General features: G+C 50.9%; 3 protein-coding genes across 3 annotated transcripts; 2 read left to right on the plus strand and 1 right to left on the minus strand.

The window, feature by feature from the left end:
- Positions 1 to 11,513: 11,513 nt before the first annotated feature.
- On the plus strand, positions 11,514 to 13,284 carry KRP23_9675 (Glucanase inhibitor protein 2; the record flags this gene model as incomplete). Its single annotated transcript, XM_067895258.1, has 2 exons — positions 11,514 to 12,283; positions 12,585 to 13,284. The coding sequence occupies 2 exons, from the start codon at positions 11,514 to 11,516 to the stop codon at positions 13,282 to 13,284; spliced, it is 1,470 nt and encodes a 489-aa protein (XP_067742861.1).
- A 1,086-nt stretch (positions 13,285 to 14,370) lies between these two features.
- Positions 14,371 to 15,240, minus strand: KRP23_9676 (uncharacterized protein; the record flags this gene model as incomplete). The annotated part of the gene is made up of 1 exon (XM_067895259.1): positions 14,371 to 15,240. The coding sequence occupies one exon, from the start codon at positions 15,238 to 15,240 to the stop codon at positions 14,371 to 14,373; it is 870 nt and encodes a 289-aa protein (XP_067742862.1).
- A 180-nt stretch (positions 15,241 to 15,420) lies between these two features.
- KRP23_9677 (uncharacterized protein) lies at positions 15,421 to 16,278 on the plus strand (the record flags this gene model as incomplete). Its single annotated transcript, XM_067895260.1, has 1 exon — positions 15,421 to 16,278. One exon carries the CDS (start codon positions 15,421 to 15,423, stop codon positions 16,276 to 16,278), a length of 858 nt encoding a protein of 285 aa, XP_067742863.1.
- Between the last annotated feature and the right edge of the window lie 3,061 nt (positions 16,279 to 19,339).

Here is a 19,339-nt window from a genome sequence, read left to right on the forward strand (position 1 = left end):
GAATCTCGGAGATGAACTATCCTAAACGTAATGGACACAGCAACGTGTCCGTCCGTCAACAATATAGGAAAAACACTGCTGCGGTGCTGGTCTGACTTGAGCAATGCGCTACGGCATGTTGCTTGCCAAGAAAAACGCTTGTGCAGCGAATGGCCCATAGTCTTCTTGCCAACAACTGCGGTCAATAAGTGCACAGTTATGAGGGAGCAAATCAGCAACATCAGACGATACGTCCCCGGTGAAGAACAGCACAAAAAGATCGTTTTTGCCTGCATATTCTTCCTGTTCACCCTCGATCTCTTGACGTGAAAATGTGTCCTGGTTGCAATACCGAACAATCTCGTGGAAAAGACCCCTTTCCCCATCTTTCACACACAAGAACGAAATGCTAGGACGTATTTCATCTGCTGCCTGGTACAAGACAACCGAGCGATGGCATGGGAACGTCGTACGTGTACATCCAGCACTCTTTGTTCCAATATGGTTGACCGCACTGACACACGGAGTGGTTCTTCCTTCACAAATCGGTCGCAGCCACTACCAAAGCAAGCGCCCCCATGTAAACCCAACCAATTTACGGAGACATCACTGGCATACGCCAGAGACTTCAAGGCGCGGATTTTGCAGTTTAACCGTTCCCATTCTTGAGACGGCTTCAAAGATTGAGAGACTTCATGCGAAGCGATCTCTGGCCACGGAAGTTTTTGGAATCAAGCATTGTATACAAGACGTAGGGAGACTCAAGAGCACCTCCGGACTCTCGAATCAGGCCTGCCAACAGCACATCATCCAGACTTGCTCTTCCAAACGTTGATTCCTGGCTAACGACTCGTCGAGCAACAACTGCCAGGAACGCCTCTCGCATCATACTCCTTTCGAATACGGGATAGACTTGTCTTATGTTGGATGCCGTACGCTGAAATACCGATGCGAAATCCAATGGAGTCACTTCCTTCATGGCTCTATGAAACACTTCGAGAGCTCGGCCAAGCCCATTCATGTACTCAATCAAGGCTTGTGTGCCATTCTCATTTCCAAATTCCTCGAAGACATCTCTTCCGTGTATCGTAGGACGAGAGATCTTTAATGTCTTCATCTTCACGCGTAGCTGCGATCTGGCAGCGAGGTACTCATTCACTGGCTGGAGAATTGAGGTGGAGGCAATCACAACCACCCAGGATTCGGACGTTTTACGAGTTTCGAAAGGCAATCTAACGCGCCGAAAAACTGTGACGGTTTGCGATCCCCTTTGTACTCGAGATTTTGCAGGCCATCAACACACAAAATCGCGCACATGTTGCTCAAGGATGTACCTGTGATCCGGGACAACTTGGATGGGACATCAGTTGGCACTACGTGGTGTGCCGGATTTCTGTAAAACTCGTCCCAATTCAGTGAATTCTGCAATTGGAAAAGCATTCGCGCTCCGATCGACTGACTGGGGTTATGGAAGAGAGAACAATGACAGCCAAGTTGGATGTTGAATGTGACTGCTGTCTCCAGCAATTTCATCGTCTTTGAGTTCTCGTCGTCGCCAAATACGCTATTCCGGAGCAGCATCGGAAACTCGCTCAGCAGTCGGGATTTCCCTGTGCCTGGTCCTCCCACGCAGAGACACAGTGGGTGAGCGTGCTTGTCTTCGTTCCCACGTTTCCACGCTGAGTAGTGAAGTCTGATCTTCGACGCCACCTCATTCATAGGTCTGTGGTTTTGGAAATCCCATTCTGCTCCAGACGTCGATAGCAATGGTGCTGGGGCACGCACCGAGAAAGCACACACAGACGGTGTGACCCGACTCCAACATTTTGATTGATTTTGATTCTCATGATACGGGCTTCAACGCTCCAGCGGACAGAACCCCAACAGAGCATCATTCGAACCAATCGCTATATTTGTAGTGTGCGTTCTGTAGCATTGATTTCACGTAGACGATCGGAAAAGCGGAGCGCTCTTGTATACAATCAGTGTGACCGGCTCAATAATAATGTCTTCGTGCCAGCAGTGCTGTAAGAAACGTCCTATTTCAGTCTTCGCGAAGTCCTAGCTACAGTAAGGTACAGTTTACTGTGCATGTAGAGTACTTCAACGGAAGTAATATATGTAATGAGGACTCTTGTGCCTACTCATCATTTTGTCCCGTAATCGCAAATGTCCCGCTTGTTACGTGTTCTGCATTGCAGATTAACCTGTACTAAACCGGAGACCGCTGATACATCGCTATGAGGCTGATATGAAATCGATCCACCGTTGGTAGTCAGCGAAATGTATGGTGTAGATTTGATACCTGCCTAAAGATAAATCTGATAGCCCATTTGGCAGATTTGATACTGTCTAACGAGGTCGGAAGATGCTCGTGATTGATGTTTGAGTAGCTTTCTCTTCTTGCACGAGCGACGTATTTCCTCGTGCACTTACGACACAGCTTTCGAAGATTTGTCAGCAGTTTTCAGCAAGATCATGGTGTTCTATTACCAGCATAAAACTCACCCTGCGTACCATTTGCTCCAGGAAAACAATACTCTCGTTGCCTAAGGAAAACAGAGCTTTAAGGCCTAACGGTCTTCGCTGAAGACACTAAATACCTCGGTATGCATGTCGCTCGGCGCAGAGTTATCTTGTGCTCAGACTCGTGCATGTACGTGTTGGCTCTTCAATCAAGATGGGACGCCAGGAATCTTGATGTCCCGTCAACAGTCGATGAAGTTGACGATCAATGTCATTGTTGGGCTACTGGCAAATCTGCCAAATCGTGACATGTGCCGTACGAGCAGATCTCTCGATCCTGCCAAAGACCAACAAAAAACATACCGCCTCATCACTCAACCAGCGTTATTGCAAGTCCCCTTTGGACAGCATTTCCCATTTACCCAAGCGTGCCTTTGACCACCACCAGTGTCCGACAAGAAGCCCAAGATGCGCCTCAAGTTCGCCCTTGTACTGGTCGCAGCCGTCGCTCTTGTCGTCTGCAGCGAGGCGAGTTCACTCCGTCCAGGTTCCGTCACCAAATCCGTGACCTCGAACGACGACACCACGTCCGAAGAGAGAGTTTTCAGGGTTCGTAACCCTTTGGCCGAGAAGCTTCCAAAAGCACTGCCCGTTGATCCGTCGAAGTGGGAGAAAATCCGCGACAAGCTGGCCAAGGTTCTGCTTCCCGACACAAGTAACATCAGATTTGTGTACGAGGGCAATCACAGGTGGAAAGCGGAACCGTACTAGAGTCTAGCGTTTCAAGCGAAGTGTTTTGGAGCGAGCAAGGAGTCGCTTTGCACTACGGTGTTTAACACCATCATCGACCAAGGACTCCGGCGACACAAAGAGATTCGACATGCGCTCCAAGGTTACTATTGTGGGAGTTGTTGTCAAGACGTCTATAGTAAATACATATTTTTTATGGCAGCGACTGCGGAACACTTTTCTGCGTCTCACGTGATGACGAGGACCGACGGCCAGCAATCCTCACTAGCCTCGCCGAGCGCTGCAAAATTAAACTGGACTTTGGAACGCAGCAACAATATCCTCCACCCCCACGATACCTTGCCTACGCCGGTCCTTCTCAGTGATCCATCGCTGGATCTTGAGATCCGAGAGTCGATGACCATAGCCAGCCATTTGTTGGTCCATTGCGACTCGCAGGTCGATGAAGCTAATGGAATCGAACTGCCTTCAGAAACGACAGGACTGTATAGTTATTACTCTTCCCCCACACTAAAAAGAAGAAGCTACACGTAGTAATGGAATCGTCTCCGTCTACGTCTGCTTAAGGAAAATCGCCCACTCGTTTCGAGAAGATGCAGCAGGTTTGGGACGATTCCTAGTAGGTTTCTGTGCTTGGGGCTCACAACTGACTGCCATGGTGGCTTCCTCGAGTTTGGCAACTTGTAGGTGTATAATATAATTGCTCCAGTTAGTGTGGAGCACAGAAAACCCGGTAAACCCTCTGTGCTCAAGACTCACTACCAAGGCACAGGGACAAGATGGACCCTCGGAGGGCCTGGTGACCCCCTCGTGTTCAAGATCTCACATCGACAGCACTTCGGGCCTGGTGAGCCCCTCGCGTTTCCGTTCAAACACTAAAGCACAGGACTTGGTTGCCCGCAAGTGTACCTGTTCTCCACCGCGGCAAGAGGACTTATTGATCCTCTTGCTTCCATGTGTGCCATGCTGAATCACCCGGCCTGGACGAAGAATTTCCGGGCTTTAATAGCCCCAAGAATCTCAGGCTTCGACGCCCCAAGCGATACAGGAGTCTCTAGCAATGACCAACAAAATAGATGACCCCTCCACAAGCACGAACTATAATAGCTGCAGTTAGTGTGCTAACTGTACTGCTAACACTACGGGGAGAGAGGATCATCTATTTCATTAGTCATTGCTAGCTATAGACCCCTGTATCACATGGGGCGTCGAAGCCCGAACTGATAACACTACTGTCTGTTAGTGTAAAAAATGTGTCCAACGTGTTTGCGGAGTTAGGTGGTGCATTCTAGGGTTTGCCCTTGCCAGGTAATGGCAGGCTGACAATGGCCCGTGCACGGCTACAAGTCATCTCCATTCAGCTCTCGCTCCTTCCTCATTTCCCACGACGAAGACGAAGCCACACGTAATGGCTACACTGTACGGATAGTTGTTGTTTAGAATTGTACATAATGCAGTAGGAAGCACAGATATACGATTGCTAACACCGCTTACTGTTGCAGGGTTCGCTTCAGGATTGCTCAGGATTCTGCGTTACGCCCGTTCCATGGCATCCGGTGAACTTTGCACTAACCATAGCTACGACATGTTGCTTGCCAAGAAAAACGCTTGTGCAGCGAATGGCCCATAGTCTTCTTGCCAACAACTGCGGTCAATAATTGCACAGTTATGAGGGAGCAAATCAGCAACATCAGACGATACGTCCCCGGTGAAGAACAGCACAAAAAGATCGTTTTGCCTGCATATTCTTCCTGTTCACCCTCGATCTCTTGACGTGAAAATGTGTCCTGGTTGCAATACCGAACAATCTCGTGGAAAAGACCCCTTTCCCCATCTTTCACACACAAGAACGAAATGCTAGGACGCATTCCATCTGCTCCCTGGTACAAGACAACCGAGCGATGGCATGGGAACGTCGTACGTGTACATCCAGCACTCTTTGTTCCAATATGGTTGACCGCACTGACACACGGAGTGGTTCTTCCTTCACAAATCGGTCGCAGCCACTACCAAAGCAAGCGCCCCCATGTAAACCCAACCAATTTACGGAGACATCACTGGCATACGCCAGAGACTTCAAGGCGCGGATTTTGCAGTTTAACCGTTCCCATTCTTGAGACGGCTTCAAAGATTGAGAGACTTCATGCGAAGCGATCTCTGGCCACGGAAGTTTTTGGAATCAAGCATTGTATACAAGACGTAGGGAGACTCAAGAGCACCTCCGGACTCTCGAATCAGGCCTGCCAACAGCACATCATCCAGACTTGCTCTTCCAAACGTTGATTCCTGGCTAACGACTCGTCGAGCAACAACTGCCAGGAACGCCTCTCGCATCATACTCCTTTCGAATACGGGATAGACTTGTCTTATGTTGGATGCCGTACGCTGAAATACCGATGCGAAATCCAATGGAGTCACTTCCTTCATGGCTCTATGAAACACTTCGAGAGCTCGGCCAAGCCCATTCATGTACTCAATCAAGGCTTGTGTGCCATTCTCATTTCCAAATTCCTCGAAGACATCTCTTCCGTGTATCGTAGGACGAGAGATCTTTAATGTCTTCATCTTCACGCGTAGCTGCGATCTGGCAGCGAGGTACTCATTCACTGGCTGGAGAATTGAGGTGGAGGCAATCACAACCACCCAGGATTCGGACGTTTTACGAGTTTCGAAAGGCAATCTAACGCGCCGAAAAACTGTGACGGTTTGCGATCCCCTTTGTACTCGAGATTTTGCAGGCCATCAACACACAAAATCGCGCACATGTTGCTCAAGGATGTACCTGTGATCCGGGACAACTTGGATGGGACATCAGTTGGCACTACGTGGTGTGCCGGATTTCTGTAAAACTCGTCCCAATTCAGTGAATTCTGCAATTGGAAAAGCATTCGCGCTCCGATCGACTGACTGGGGTTATGGAAGAGAGAACAATGACAGCCAAGTTGGATGTTGAATGTGACTGCTGTCTCCAGCAATTTCATCGTCTTTGAGTTCTCGTCGTCGCCAAATACGCTATTCCGGAGCAGCATCGGAAACTCGCTCAGCAGTCGGGATTTCCCTGTGCCTGGTCCTCCCACGCAGAGACACAGTGGGTGAGCGTGCTTGTCTTCGTTCCCACGTTTCCACGCTGAGTAGTGAAGTCTGATCTTCGACGCCACCTCATTCATAGGTCTGTGGTTTTGGAAATCCCATTCTGCTCCAGACGTCGATAGCAATGGTGCTGGGGCACGCACCGAGAAAGCACACACAGACGGTGTGACCCGACTCCAACATTTTGATTGATTTTGATTCTCATGATACGGGCTTCAACGCTCCAGCGGACAGAACCCCAACAGAGCATCATTCGAACCAATCGCTATATTTGTAGTGTGCGTTCTGTAGCATTGATTTCACGTAGACGATCGGAAAAGCGGAGCGCTCTTGTATACAATCAGTGTGACCGGCTCAATAATAATGTCTTCGTGCCAGCAGTGCTGTAAGAAACGTCCTATTTCAGTCTTCGCGAAGTCCTAGCTACAGTAAGGTACAGTTTACTGTGCATGTAGAGTACTTCAACGGAAGTAATATATGTAATGAGGACTCTTGTGCCTACTCATCATTTTGTCCCGTAATCGCAAATGTCCCGCTTGTTACGTGTTCTGCATTGCAGATTAACCTGTACTAAACGGAGACCGCTGATACATCGCTATGAGGCTGATATGAAATCGATCCACCGTTGGTAGTCAGCGAAATGTATGGTGTAGATTTGATACCTGCCTAAAGATAAATCTGATAGCCCATTTGGCAGATTTGATACTGTCTAACGAGGTCGGAAGATGCTCGTGATTGATGTTTGAGTAGCTTTCTCTTCTTGCACGAGCGACGTATTTCCTCGTGCACTTACGACACAGCTTTCGAAGATTTGTCAGCAGTTTTCAGCAAGATCATGGTGTTCTATTACCAGCATAAAACTCACCCTGCGTACCATTTGCTCCAGGAAAACAATACTCTCGTTGCCTAAGGAAAACAGAGCTTTAAGGCCTAACGGTCTTCGCTGAAGACACTAAATACCTCGGTATGCATGTCGCTCGGCGCAGAGTTATCTTGTGCTCAGACTCGTGCATGTACGTGTTGGCTCTTCAATCAAGATGGGACGCCAGGAATCTTGATGTCCCGTCAACAGTCGATGAAGTTGACGATCAATGTCATTGTTGGGCTACTGGCAAATCTGCCAAATCGTGACATGTGCCGTACGAGCAGATCTCTCGATCCTGCCAAAGACCAACAAAAAACATACCGCCTCATCACTCAACCAGCGTTATTGCAAGTCCCCTTTGGACAGCATTTCCCATTTACCCAAGCGTGCCTTTGACCACCACCAGTGTCCGACAAGAAGCCCAAGATGCGCCTCAAGTTCGCCCTTGTACTGGTCGCAGCCGTCGCTCTTGTCGTCTGCAGCGAGGCGAGTTCACTCCGTCCAGGTTCCGTCACCAAATCCGTGGCCTCGACTGACGCTATCGACTCCGAGGAGAGGTATTTCCGCGTCGCGCGGCCTCTTAGGCCCCCGCGTCCTGCAGCAGTGCCCGTGAGTCGCTCGACGTGGGAAAAAGTGAAAATAGCCCTCAACAGGGCGGCCAGGAAAGTGATTCCCGGCACAATTGACTAAGCCATGTGGGAGGAGAAGCGGTGTCAGACTTGATACCTGTCGGATGTGGGAGGAGAAGCAGTCGGCAAGTCAGCAGCACCAACGCTTTCGGCCTCTCCAACAAAAGTGAGGACTCCGACGACGCAAAGAAATTTGCCCTGCATACCAAGTTTATACGGGACGTTGCTGCCAAGAACCAGACTTTAGAAAGTCCATAGTAACGTACGGGCATAGAACAATGCACTGACGTGACGTCAATCTACCTCACTAACGAAACTCTTTGTTTCCAAGCTGATTACACTAATACACTTCGTGGTCCTTCCTTCACAATTTGGTTGCAACCACTGCCGAAGCAAGCTCCTCGATGCAAATCCACCTAGTTTATGAAGGTATCATTAGCATACACCAGAGATTTCAAGGCACGGAGTTTGCGGTTTAATCGTTCCATTCTTGAAATGGCTTCACAGCCACGTGCTGTCGAGAGAAGCCATACAAGACGGTCTCTGGCTACGGAAGTCATTTTGAATCTATAATAATATGTTACATTTCATCAATACCTCCGCATTCTTGAATCAGGGCTGCCAAAAGTACACCATGGCTCGCGTCGAATACGGGCAGTAGGTGGCGTTAGGCACAACTAACTTCAAAATTTAAAATCAAAAGTACGTCGAGATTTGCGCTTCCAAACGTTTATACTACGAAGTACATGACTAGCAACTCGTTGCCAGGTGATGTCCTAACCAAGTTGTCCGTACACCCCTGAGTACGAAGTAGATAGTAGATCGTAAGCCGTCACAAGTTTTCGACGTATTAGACTGCCTTCGAAACTTGCAAACACATTCGAATTCTGGGTGGTTGTGGTTGTCTCAACCTTAATTTCCAAGCCAGTGGATGAGTTTTTTTTTGCCAAATCGGAATTGTGTTATGATGCAGGCATCAAAACTCTCTCCTCCTCGATATACGGAAGGGATGTCTTTAGAGACTATTTTTGATTTACTTCCGTGTGCGGTGGCAATTTGATGTTTATGTTATTTTCCTATAGAAGCCTTATAATATATAAGACGCGACTTGACTGTCTTGGAGTGTTTTGCTTTGGTCGTGGCATTCGAGTTGGCGGAGATATGCGAGTAGCGGATCTCGTGATGTCTCGTAGTTTGTAGGTTTTTGTTGTGTGTGCGGTGACAAATATTTATTCGAAAGGAAAAGTGATACGATGCAAAGGCGTTCCTGGTCGCTGAAAAATTCCGGCTGCTGAACGAGTTTCCGATTCTACTTCAGAATACACATTCGGTGACGGCGAAAATACGGAAGGTGACTAAAATACTAGAGACTGCTAGTGCCCAACTTGGCAGTCATTGTGCGCTGTATCGTAACCCCTAGTCTGTCGATCGGAACGCGAATGCTTTTCCAACTGTAGAATTGAGAGGAGTTTTACGGAGATTCCGCCTGGCTCAGGGAATCAACGGATTAGCTTGATTGTCTTTGTCTCCACGTTTCCACACCGAGTAGTGAAGTCTGATCTTAGGACGCCACCTCGTTTTAAAGTTCAAAAGTATGCGGCTTTGGGGAATCCCATTCTGCGCCAAGCGTCGACAACAATGGTGCTGGGGCGGCAAGCGAGAAAATAACACAGAACGTTGGGTGGTCATATCTGATCGTGGGGATGGTAGGCCACATGAATCACTTCCTCTCATTTTGTCTGGTCCAAAGTAGTAATTAGCAAGATTCCAACGCGGTAGCATCTTCGCGACAGATTATCTGTAGATCATCTTTGAATAGTTGCCGCCGATATCCACGTCGCAAAATTTCCCTCCAATTTGCTGTCAACTTCCAGTCGCTTACCATTCTGCCTGAGCTAAGCAAAGACCCACAAGCAAACTGGTTGACTCCCACAGTTCTACAACTTGAATCTGTAAGTGGCAAGGTAACTGTTCGCAGTAAATCATGCGCGTTGTGGAGATCCTCCAACATGTCGAGATTCTGCAGATTAGTGAGACACCAGCTTCCACGGGTAAAGTTTCAACAATTTTGATGCATCAAAACGCTAGCAATCCAGACGCACGATCATTTTGCAAACACAATTTAGCTATTCGTGTCATGCGTTCTACTTCTGAGTCTATTGCACGATCTCCACATCGAGGACTTTCATCATGGTTGAGGAGTTAATAGAATTTCCGGTATACAAAACAAAATACTGCCCGTTAAACTGCCCCAAGCACATTCCGTGATTCAGAATTGTGTGGGTGACTGTCGCCGCCACATACGGTAAGGCTTATATACAACATTTACGCTGCACGCGGGGAAAGATACTTACGAATGAGTCATTCGTCTATTATTTACTTCTTGCTCAGCATCGAGCTACACTGCCTTATGTTGGCATCTTTTGTCAAACTACTGCTCGTTTGAAAAAGCCCTCATCCAGAAGCATCCGTGTCTGCAACCTACCTATGGATTTATTTGTGTGGCGCTGCATACGGTCATTGGCACTTGGAGGTTGGATGAGTCGGGGACGCAAGATGGAACTTCACGAGACAATGGTCCAATTCTTATCGGTGACGTAACGGGGGGGGGGGGGGGGGGGGGGGGGGGAACGATACAGTAGCACGACTTGAACACTTCGGACGTCACGAGGCAATAATCGATGTGATTCCGCCGGAGAAGAGTCTTTCATGTAGGTCCGGGGAGGTCGTCCTTTACGACTCATTCGAAGCTGACTCAATTGTTGCCCTGTCGTGCAAATCGAATTTCCGACTTGCCAGGTGGTGATGGCATTGACCAAATGTGTGCATCCGTCTGGCAACTGGCTAGCACTTGTATTAGCCTACCAGTGCAATAGCTGCCCGTAATAAGCTCCAGCAAAAGCAAGCCTCGAAGCAGTACGTCTATTGGCGAAAGCGCAGAGAGCAAAAAGCTACAACCTACGAGACCCAACAGGAACATCACGAGCCCCGCTACCCGCATATCTCCGCCGATTCGAATGCCACGACCAAAAGCAAAGCGCTCCAAGACAGACGAAAGACATCAAGTCGTGTCTTACATATTACATGTACTGGGTATAAGGCTTCTATAAGAAAATAACATAGAAGGCCAACTGCCCGTAATACATGCAACCATACGGTACGTAAATTTGTGCCACAGGTTGGGCTCTGTCAAGTATCCCAAACCTGCAAGCTGCTTCAATTACTCCACTTTTTATCGTCTTCGTCACTCAAGTTTTGTGCTGCGCAATGCCGTTTTCAACCCAGAGTCGGCTCACAGGAATTGTTCACGATGACGGTACCTTGTATGTTGGTATCTAGTCCAGGCCTCCAATCTGTGCAAGACCTTACTATAATAGCCGTAGTGAAACCCAGTGCAATCAGCAAAAGCTAAAATCGATTGACTTTATGGATCGGCTCAGTCGTTCAATTGCATGCAGCTCCTTCTGTAAATCATTATGTTCGTCCGGGGATTGTCCACACGTTTTCAAATCAATCCCATAAGGAACACTCCCTGCAACTCAACGTGGGGAGTGTCGCTCAACATGTGCTGCGGTACGAACAGCAAATCTCACGTTGCAGCCCTTGCTGGCTCATGTAAACGTGCGTATGCAATCCGCTCCTACGTTACGCTGCTGGTTCTCCAGCACCATTCCAGGTTCCACCGCCTACTGCACACAACTCTACCAAGTCACGCTACCCGCAGCACCACCCCCATGAAGGTCATTTCCACTGTTGTGTCCGCGTCCGTCCTCATCGGATCGGTTATTGCCATCCTTGGCGGACAGAAGGTCCCGCAAGGCACGAAGACGTACGTGACTGGCATCCGTTCCTCCATCGACCCCAAGTCCGCCGACGACTTCAGCTTCTGCGGCGGAGCGCTGATCTCCCCCACTCACGTGCTCACGACGGCTTCGTGCACGACCACGGCCGCTGCCAACTTCGTGTCGGTGGGCGCGCACTACATCAACGGCGGCGAGGACGGCGATGAGATCAAGGTTGTGGACATCAAAAATCACCCGCACTTCAACAAGGACACGCTCGCGAACGACTTCGCCGTGCTGACGCTGGCCAAGCCTAGCAAGTACAAGCCCGTGAAGCTCCCGGCTCTGGGCGGCGCTGACATCAAGACGGGCATATGGGCGACTGTCATGGGCTGGGGTCTCACCTCTGCCCCGCCCAACGGCATGGGCTCCGAAGAGCTGCTCAGCCTGAGCCAGCAGGTGTGGGCCAACCAGAAGTGCCGCGAGGCGCTCAAGTCGGACACGATCGATATGTCCCAGGTGTGCGCCGGTGGTGTCCAGGGCCAGTCTCCGTGCCAGGGCGACACGGGCGGCCCGCTCATCAAGGAGAACGCCAAGGGCGACGGCGACGACGTCCTGATCGGCCTCGTGAGCGGCGGCAACGGCTGCGGCCAGAAGGGATCGCCCGCCATCTACTCGCGCGTATCCTCGGCGCTGCCCTGGATCAGCTCCGTCACGAAGAAGTAAGACTAGAGCAGCAATGCTCCGCCTAGCAACAATACAGATACCACTTTATGAAATGGACAATTGAACCGGCCTCCTTGATGATGTCACTAGAATCATTCAAAAGAGTGACGTGAGTACCCGCTCGAAATCCCGGCCGAGATTATCCACCATGTTGCTCAGTGCTGCCTCTCGATCAATCCTCAGTCGGCGTCTCCTCTCCAGGAGTGCTATCCGCTGTGTTTCCAGCTCTCCCGACAGTAAAACCACCATAAAATTCGAGCGGGGCCTTGAATTTGTTGTTGCGTGGTGGGACCGCAGCTTCGAGCGGCTGCCGAAGCTTCAGGAGTACCAGGACAAAGGGGTTTTCACCGACTCGATCAACACTTTGGCCCAATGTTGGCAATTTGTGCAGTTGCAACTGCCAAAACAGACGAGCGTCGACCTCTTGGAGTTCGTGGAGGGGGCTCAAGTGGCCACCGAAGCCCACCTCCGAGCGATGAATGGTGTCGAGTTTGCGGAATTTCTAGCAGAGAAGGAGAACAGCTCGTCCCAAGTGGCGGACAGTCTGCAGCAGTACATGACTCCTGTCTGCTACCACCAAATGGCGCTGCAGGTGAAGAAAGACTACTTGCATCGCAACTTTTACGTCGAGTGTGAGAAGATGAAAGTGGAGAAGGCACAACTAGCGCGAGTTGTGTACCGACGTCTGACGGAGAAGGAGTACGCAGACTTCGTGGCCTGTACTAAGCTACCGAAGGTAATATCTCCTGATGCCACGGTGGAGCATTTGAGTCTGCACATGGACGTCGCGACGGTGGAAGACTTGAACATTGTGTTCCTCCAGGGCAAAACGCGTCATGTGCAGCAGCAGAATTTGTACCGAGTCGTGTTCGAGTCCCGCGTGACGGAGCCTGAACAAGTGGACTGGCGTATTGAGAGCATGTATATCATCGGGCAGAAGGCGATGGAACGCCCTGATGAGTCAGTAGCAGACGCCAGCGACGACAAGCAGAACTGAGTGATCTGACGTCAAGCGTCAATTAGTCTTCAAATAAACGGGGTTTTCCTCGCAGGAAGCTGGCGTAGAAGATTTCATAGTAGAGCTGATGGAAGTTCGACAGTTAGGCCGAACATCTTAAGTTCCGATGGCTGGTCTTCATCTGCTGCAAGCTTCCACGACCCCCGCAAGTTTTATTATCACGCAGAAGCGAGTCGGTGCAACGATCTACTGCGCCTTGGACTCGCACAACCCCTCACCACAAGCTGAGTCCCAGCTCACCAAACTGATGAGAACGGCGTTTTCATCTGGGCCACCCGTGCCGCTGTCGCTCGACTAACTCCACTGCGTAACCCATGGAGATACACCTGCGCGTATTCGCTACTATGACGCAGTTTGGGCCACATACCCGTATTGATATCCGAGTCATTAGCTTCACCGGGGCAAAATTCCTTGGCTTCTCAAGAGTCAGCAGAAGTCGTGCGAGAAATTGGTACTGGTAAAGACCCTTCATCTGCTCGCCGTCCTGTATCCCATTGATGTGATGCGTCCGTCGGAACGCAGGTGGTGACAGTGACGACAAGTGTACGAGTCAGCCAGCCACTCGGGGCTACCTCTCCTCCAAGAACACGCGCGGATTCGACGGAATTAGCATTGACACAGTAGTAAATGTGGGCACGACCATCCTGAGCGATGCTTGAGAGAGGTGAGGGGTTGTTGGTACAGACATGAACAAACTGCATAGCCGCACTGCAATTTGCGATCGCTAACAAGATCGTTATCAGTCAAAGAGCAGTATTTCCAGTTCCACCGATACGCTCTGTTTGATTTCCAAAGCTCAGGAATTCCATGCGTTGACGCGTAGCCATCGAGAGAACAACATCATCGCACGTCTTCGTATACACGAAAAATCATTGCACAAATGCACGTAGTGTCTGGCTTGTCGAGCATCTTAGTTTACAACGTCAGTGCCATAAAAGAAAACAGTCATCGCTACAAAAATACAGGTCTATGAGCTCTCGCATAAGGGGTCAGCAAACCACCACGCGGTACCTAAATCTGCTCCAAAATCGATTTCGCGTCCTTGGTTCTAACCACAACAACGGCTTAAATCGCAGCAGGCATCTTGATCTTGATATTGAACTTGTAATCCGCTAGTTCCAACTTGAACGGCGTCGCTTTCGTGATTTTCCAGTCCACGAGCTGTGCACGAGACACATCCGAGTAGAAACTCCACTCAAACGTACTTCTCAGCGTGTGACGCGTCGGAGCTTCCTCGCCGCTACTTGTCGCCAACAACTGCTCCGTGACGGCATACCGCACTTTCATGCACACGGCTTCGTTCATGTGGTACATGCTGCACGTATCGTTCTTCTGGTCCTCCGTCGCATCTGAGTACTCGTACTCGGCCTCCGCCAGCCTGATATCCTGCACCTGCAGCCTCTCCAACGTGAACGTCGTACCCACGGGCAATTCCAATGCTTGGCGCTGGGCCTCAAGCTTGGCTGCCCACGTGTCGACGCAGTCATCACTCGCCACTTCAGTCAACAGAGTGGGACACTTTTCCTGATATTTTACCAGGTTATGAGCCCATTTGTCGCTGTAAATTTCACTGAAAACCGCGTGCACCGCGTGTCTAGCGCCCACAAGGAAGTCCGGCAGGTCGATGGGTTGGTCCGGCGGGATGAGGCACACCAGGTACATGAACACTCGCTCCCGCAAAGTGGCACTGCGCGCGAAGTGCCGACTGAGCGGTGACGCTGCGCTGTCCAAGTGGATGAGCTGGTTGTAGGCCAAGAAGCTGCGCGCCGCCAAGTGCAGCACTTTGGCGCGAGCCATGACGTAACTGGTGACGCGGGGGCTCGTGAGGAACGTGCGGCGTTGCAATTGGCTGGCAGTTGCAGGCGCTTTTAGGAGCGATTGAGCGCTGGATGATGCACGGAGCACGCGCGTGGAGCGACGCAGGGAGGAGAGCATAGCGGAAGAAACGTTCGATCGGCGACTGCAACTGAAGAACTGAAGAGGACTGAATTCCAAAAAAGACTCTTGTGTAAAGACTACTGGGTAGTAAAACGGCTTGTTACCCAAGTGTATTGATTACTTGTGCCACACATAATTATGTATACCACGTCCTCCACGCATCCACGAGCTCCGTTAATGCTCATGCATCTGCCAAGCTTCGTGTCAAGGTCCTGTCGGGCTCTGCAGCACGGAACCAACCTCGCCAGAGTCCCTAAAAGTCCCAATGTGAATTTCAATGCACAACAGTTCTCGAAACTGCATCCACGTCACTTTTCGTCGTCTTCGAGTGGCGAGGAACCTCCACCCGAAGGTTTTCAGGGGATTCTAGCCACGCTGGCCAAAGTTCGAGCGCGCAAGGACGTTTTCCGGGAATACAAGCAACAGGATGTGTTCGCTCCGTCGAGTATGAGCTGGCTGGCCAATTGTCTGATGTTCTACCACCTCAACCGACCGCACAAGACGCAGCTGGATCTGCTCGAGTTCCTCCACGGCGCCAGGTACGCGATGGAGGCGACGATGATGGCCATGTACTCCCGAGAGTTTGCCGACTATGTGGCGAGAGAAGCCGAGGCTCCAGGACCGTTGGTACCTGATTGTGAAGCGGCTGAAATGGTGCATCGCTCACTGGAGACTGTGAGCTACGATGCCTTCAAGGCGTTTCTGCTCAAATCGACAGCGGCTGGGATTCGCGCCGAGATGAAGGAGGTCGAGGTACACAGTGCGCACTTGCTGAGTGTGCACTTCAACCTCGTTGCGAGAAGACCGACGACGAACGCTTTGGGGGCAAAGGTGCAGGGGGTCCCCAAGGAGGAACGACTCAAGCTGGCGGTGCTGTTTGACATCACGGAGCACGTGAACGTGACGCTGCCTGACTCGGACGGGGCTGAAGAAGTCGTAGCACGGCGCAACAAGGCGATTTGGCAGTTTGAGTCGAACGTTACCACGCCCGAAGACGTCGACTGGATCATTGAGCCGCTGCACCTCGTCGCGTAGAACGCTTACTCGGCGAGGAAACGAATACAAAGGAGTGAAGCAGGCTAAATATTTGGACCATGGCCAATTACTTCGTGCGCTGCTGCTCCTTCTCCAGTCGGCGCTCTCGGGTGGCAATCCGTGCCTCTAGCCGCCGTTCTCGGGTCGTCTTTCCGTCGATAATCTCAAACTGTTGAAGCCAACGCGAACTTCGCGGTCTCTGTGGCTCCTGTACCGAACCTTGCTGGGCTGCTGGCTGTTGTTTCGTTTCGGTTCTCTGTTCGATGTGCAGTCCTGCCTGCAGAGTAGCAGCATTCGCGTAGTAGCTCGATGCTAGGAGCTGCCTTGGGGCTCCAATGTGCTTCCTCATCATCATCCTAGGATCGTGGACTGGCCTCTGCAAAGCAGCACTCGCGTAGTAGCTGGACGATAGAAGCTGCCTCGGAGCTCCAACGGGTTTCCTGGCCATCTTCATCCCATACGGTATGTAGGGGGAAGACGGTATGGCACTTCTGGGGTTTGCAGCTGGTGTCACTTGATCGCTCGCCTGCACTGCAACGGCTGCCGGCAGTGCCTTCTTAGGCTGCCTCTGCTTTTTTATCGTGCGTTGTCTCTGGTTTTCGGCTGTCTTCGCAAGCATCCCAGATTCCTTCTTCTTTAGTAGCAGGCGAGCCATTTCTGGATTCTCGACTTTGAATGCCTCGATAAACTCATCACTAGCAGCGAGCATTTCATAGATAGCCGACCCGCCTGCCCTGCAGCATTTCAAACAAATCGGCACCACGCGCGTCATCTTTCTGCTATTTGCAGTGAGTGCCGCTGATGGGTATGTGATGCGGCAACACGCGCACTGCCTTGACGAAGGTGGCCTCTTTCCTCCATGCTGCAAAGTCGCATCCTTCATCATCCTGAGTCTGTCTACCAACTTGGTGAGCTGTCCCGAACAGCATTTGCAGATGCGTTCCTCGACCAATTCGCCTTCTTCATCACCGTCTCCTCCGTCCACAACAATAATCTCCGGGAATTTCTTGGTCCCTTGCAAAATTTCAGTTTTCCCATCAACTGAATCGCTTGCTGCTGCAGTGTCTGAGCGCGGTGGGGCCACTTCGTCCTTTGTAGTAGCGGGTGCTGAAGATCCGTCGCATGCATAGCAAATAGGTGACGTGCACTTGATATTCCTACTTTTCTCCGTGAGGGAAGATAGAGGGTACAGGATACGACAGCAAGAGCACTTCCTGAGCGGTCGATTTCCGTTTCTTCCATCGTCCTTGATATGTTGGAGTGTCGCCTTCATCATTCTTCGTCTCTCACCCACGGTAGGCAGCTTACGTTTGCACTTCCTGCAATCTCCGTCAGCCTCTTTTTTTCCTGCTTCACCTATACCCTTGGCTGCTGCGCTTCCTGGTGTTGCCACGGCTCCATTCTGCCTCACGGCAGACGCTTCTGGTTTTACAGCGGTCGTCCCAGCAATAGGCAATGATGTGGTTGCCTCCATCGACGCCGACCCGCACAAGAAGCAAATCGGAGTCCGACAACTCGGCTCTCTGCTTTTCAACGTGAGTGCCGATATCGGATACGTGATGTGGCAGCACGAGCATTGTTTGGTGGGAGGAGCTCCTCGCTTCTTGTGATGTAACACTGCTTCCTTCATCACTCTAATCCGTCGAGCCAACGGGGCCAGTGTGGTCTTACACGTCCTGCAGCTTCCTTCTTTCTCGTCCACAGAAACTCTGTCAACGTGAGTCACTTTCACATCCTCGCTCCTCGTCCTCTTAACACCAACAGACTCCTGATTTGGAACCTTCTTCACAGCTCTTGCCGCCCAATTGCACATGTAGCAACGGGGCTCGGCATATTTGCTCTCGGCCGTCAAGGCAAGCAGCGGGTACGTGATGCGGCAGCAACTGCACTGTTTCGTGGGCGGGGGGCCTTCTCCACTGTGTCGAAGAGCTGCCGCCTCCATCATCTTGGCCCTCTCCACCAATGGGGTCAAATATCCCTTGCAGCTCCTGCAATGTTTCTCTTCTCTCTTCAGTCCGGTGATCTGTACCTCTTCTCGAGCTGTTACATGGCCATTTCTCACTGTCTTAAGGTCAATAGCAGCTTGTTGTGCAGCCTTTTCTCCGTTCTTTATTGCTGGAATTGCAATACTGACTCTGCTCTTCTTGTGTTTGAGATTATCCGAGTTTGCAGCAGAAAGGTCGAGAATTTGTTGCCGTTGGGCATGTGACTGGTTCTCGACAACGGCCGCACTTATGACAGAGCGCGGGGTGGCTATATGTAGCTGAGTGCCTTGGTCTTCTGGTATGAGCTCCTCGGAATCGTTCCAGTCCTCGCTCTCGGTGGAGAAGCCGTCGTCGTATGGCGCTACGGGCGGCGCATCGACCGCCAGCGATGCCTTTGCGTCCATAATTTTGAGAAATGAAAAAAAAAATCAGAACACGATGTGATTGGGTGAAAATGGCAACAACAAAAGGAACCGATTCAGCGATTGTGCACTAAGCGATCGAAGGCAAGCGGCGATTAGAAGCAAAGAAGAAGCTCAGGATTAAAGGTGCTGGCGCGGATCGACCAAGGAAATGACAAGAAGCAAGCCTCCGCGCAGGCCAGTAGAATGGAGCATTAGACGCTGATGTTTGCCCTAACATTTCTTGCTTCATGATGCCGCCAAGCTTGCAGCGATCCCCGTACCTGGTCAATGCTGCTTGGCAGAAAAACAAGATACTCGGCAGATTACTGACAGTCCGCTACATTAAAGTGCTTTTCGGTCGACGGACACGCGGCCATCCATCCAGCTCGGGCGCCATCGGGTGGCGCTCGTCGAGCGATTCGAGCCTCATATCTCCTCCACCTCGGTGCTGTTAAACGCGCAGCGCACTCGTACCCATCAGGTGACGAGCACAAAAACAGCCAGCGCGTGTGCGCCACTCGCCTCAGTGCTTATCGGACTAACAAGGTCTTGCTGCTGGCCGTCGTCAACGCTGCAGTCGAGCGCCGTGCACCAAGAGATCTGGTCTCCCTGCCACTTGCAGTCGGGGGCGCGCTGTTGACTGGAATCCGTCAACCCGGTCTGTATCGGGGG

The sequence above is a fragment of the Phytophthora ramorum genome (assembly GCF_020800215.1).
Source record: "Phytophthora ramorum isolate Pr-102 chromosome Unknown Phyram_PR-102_s0008, whole genome shotgun sequence".
Taxonomy (NCBI): domain Eukaryota; phylum Oomycota; class Peronosporomycetes; order Peronosporales; family Peronosporaceae; genus Phytophthora; species Phytophthora ramorum.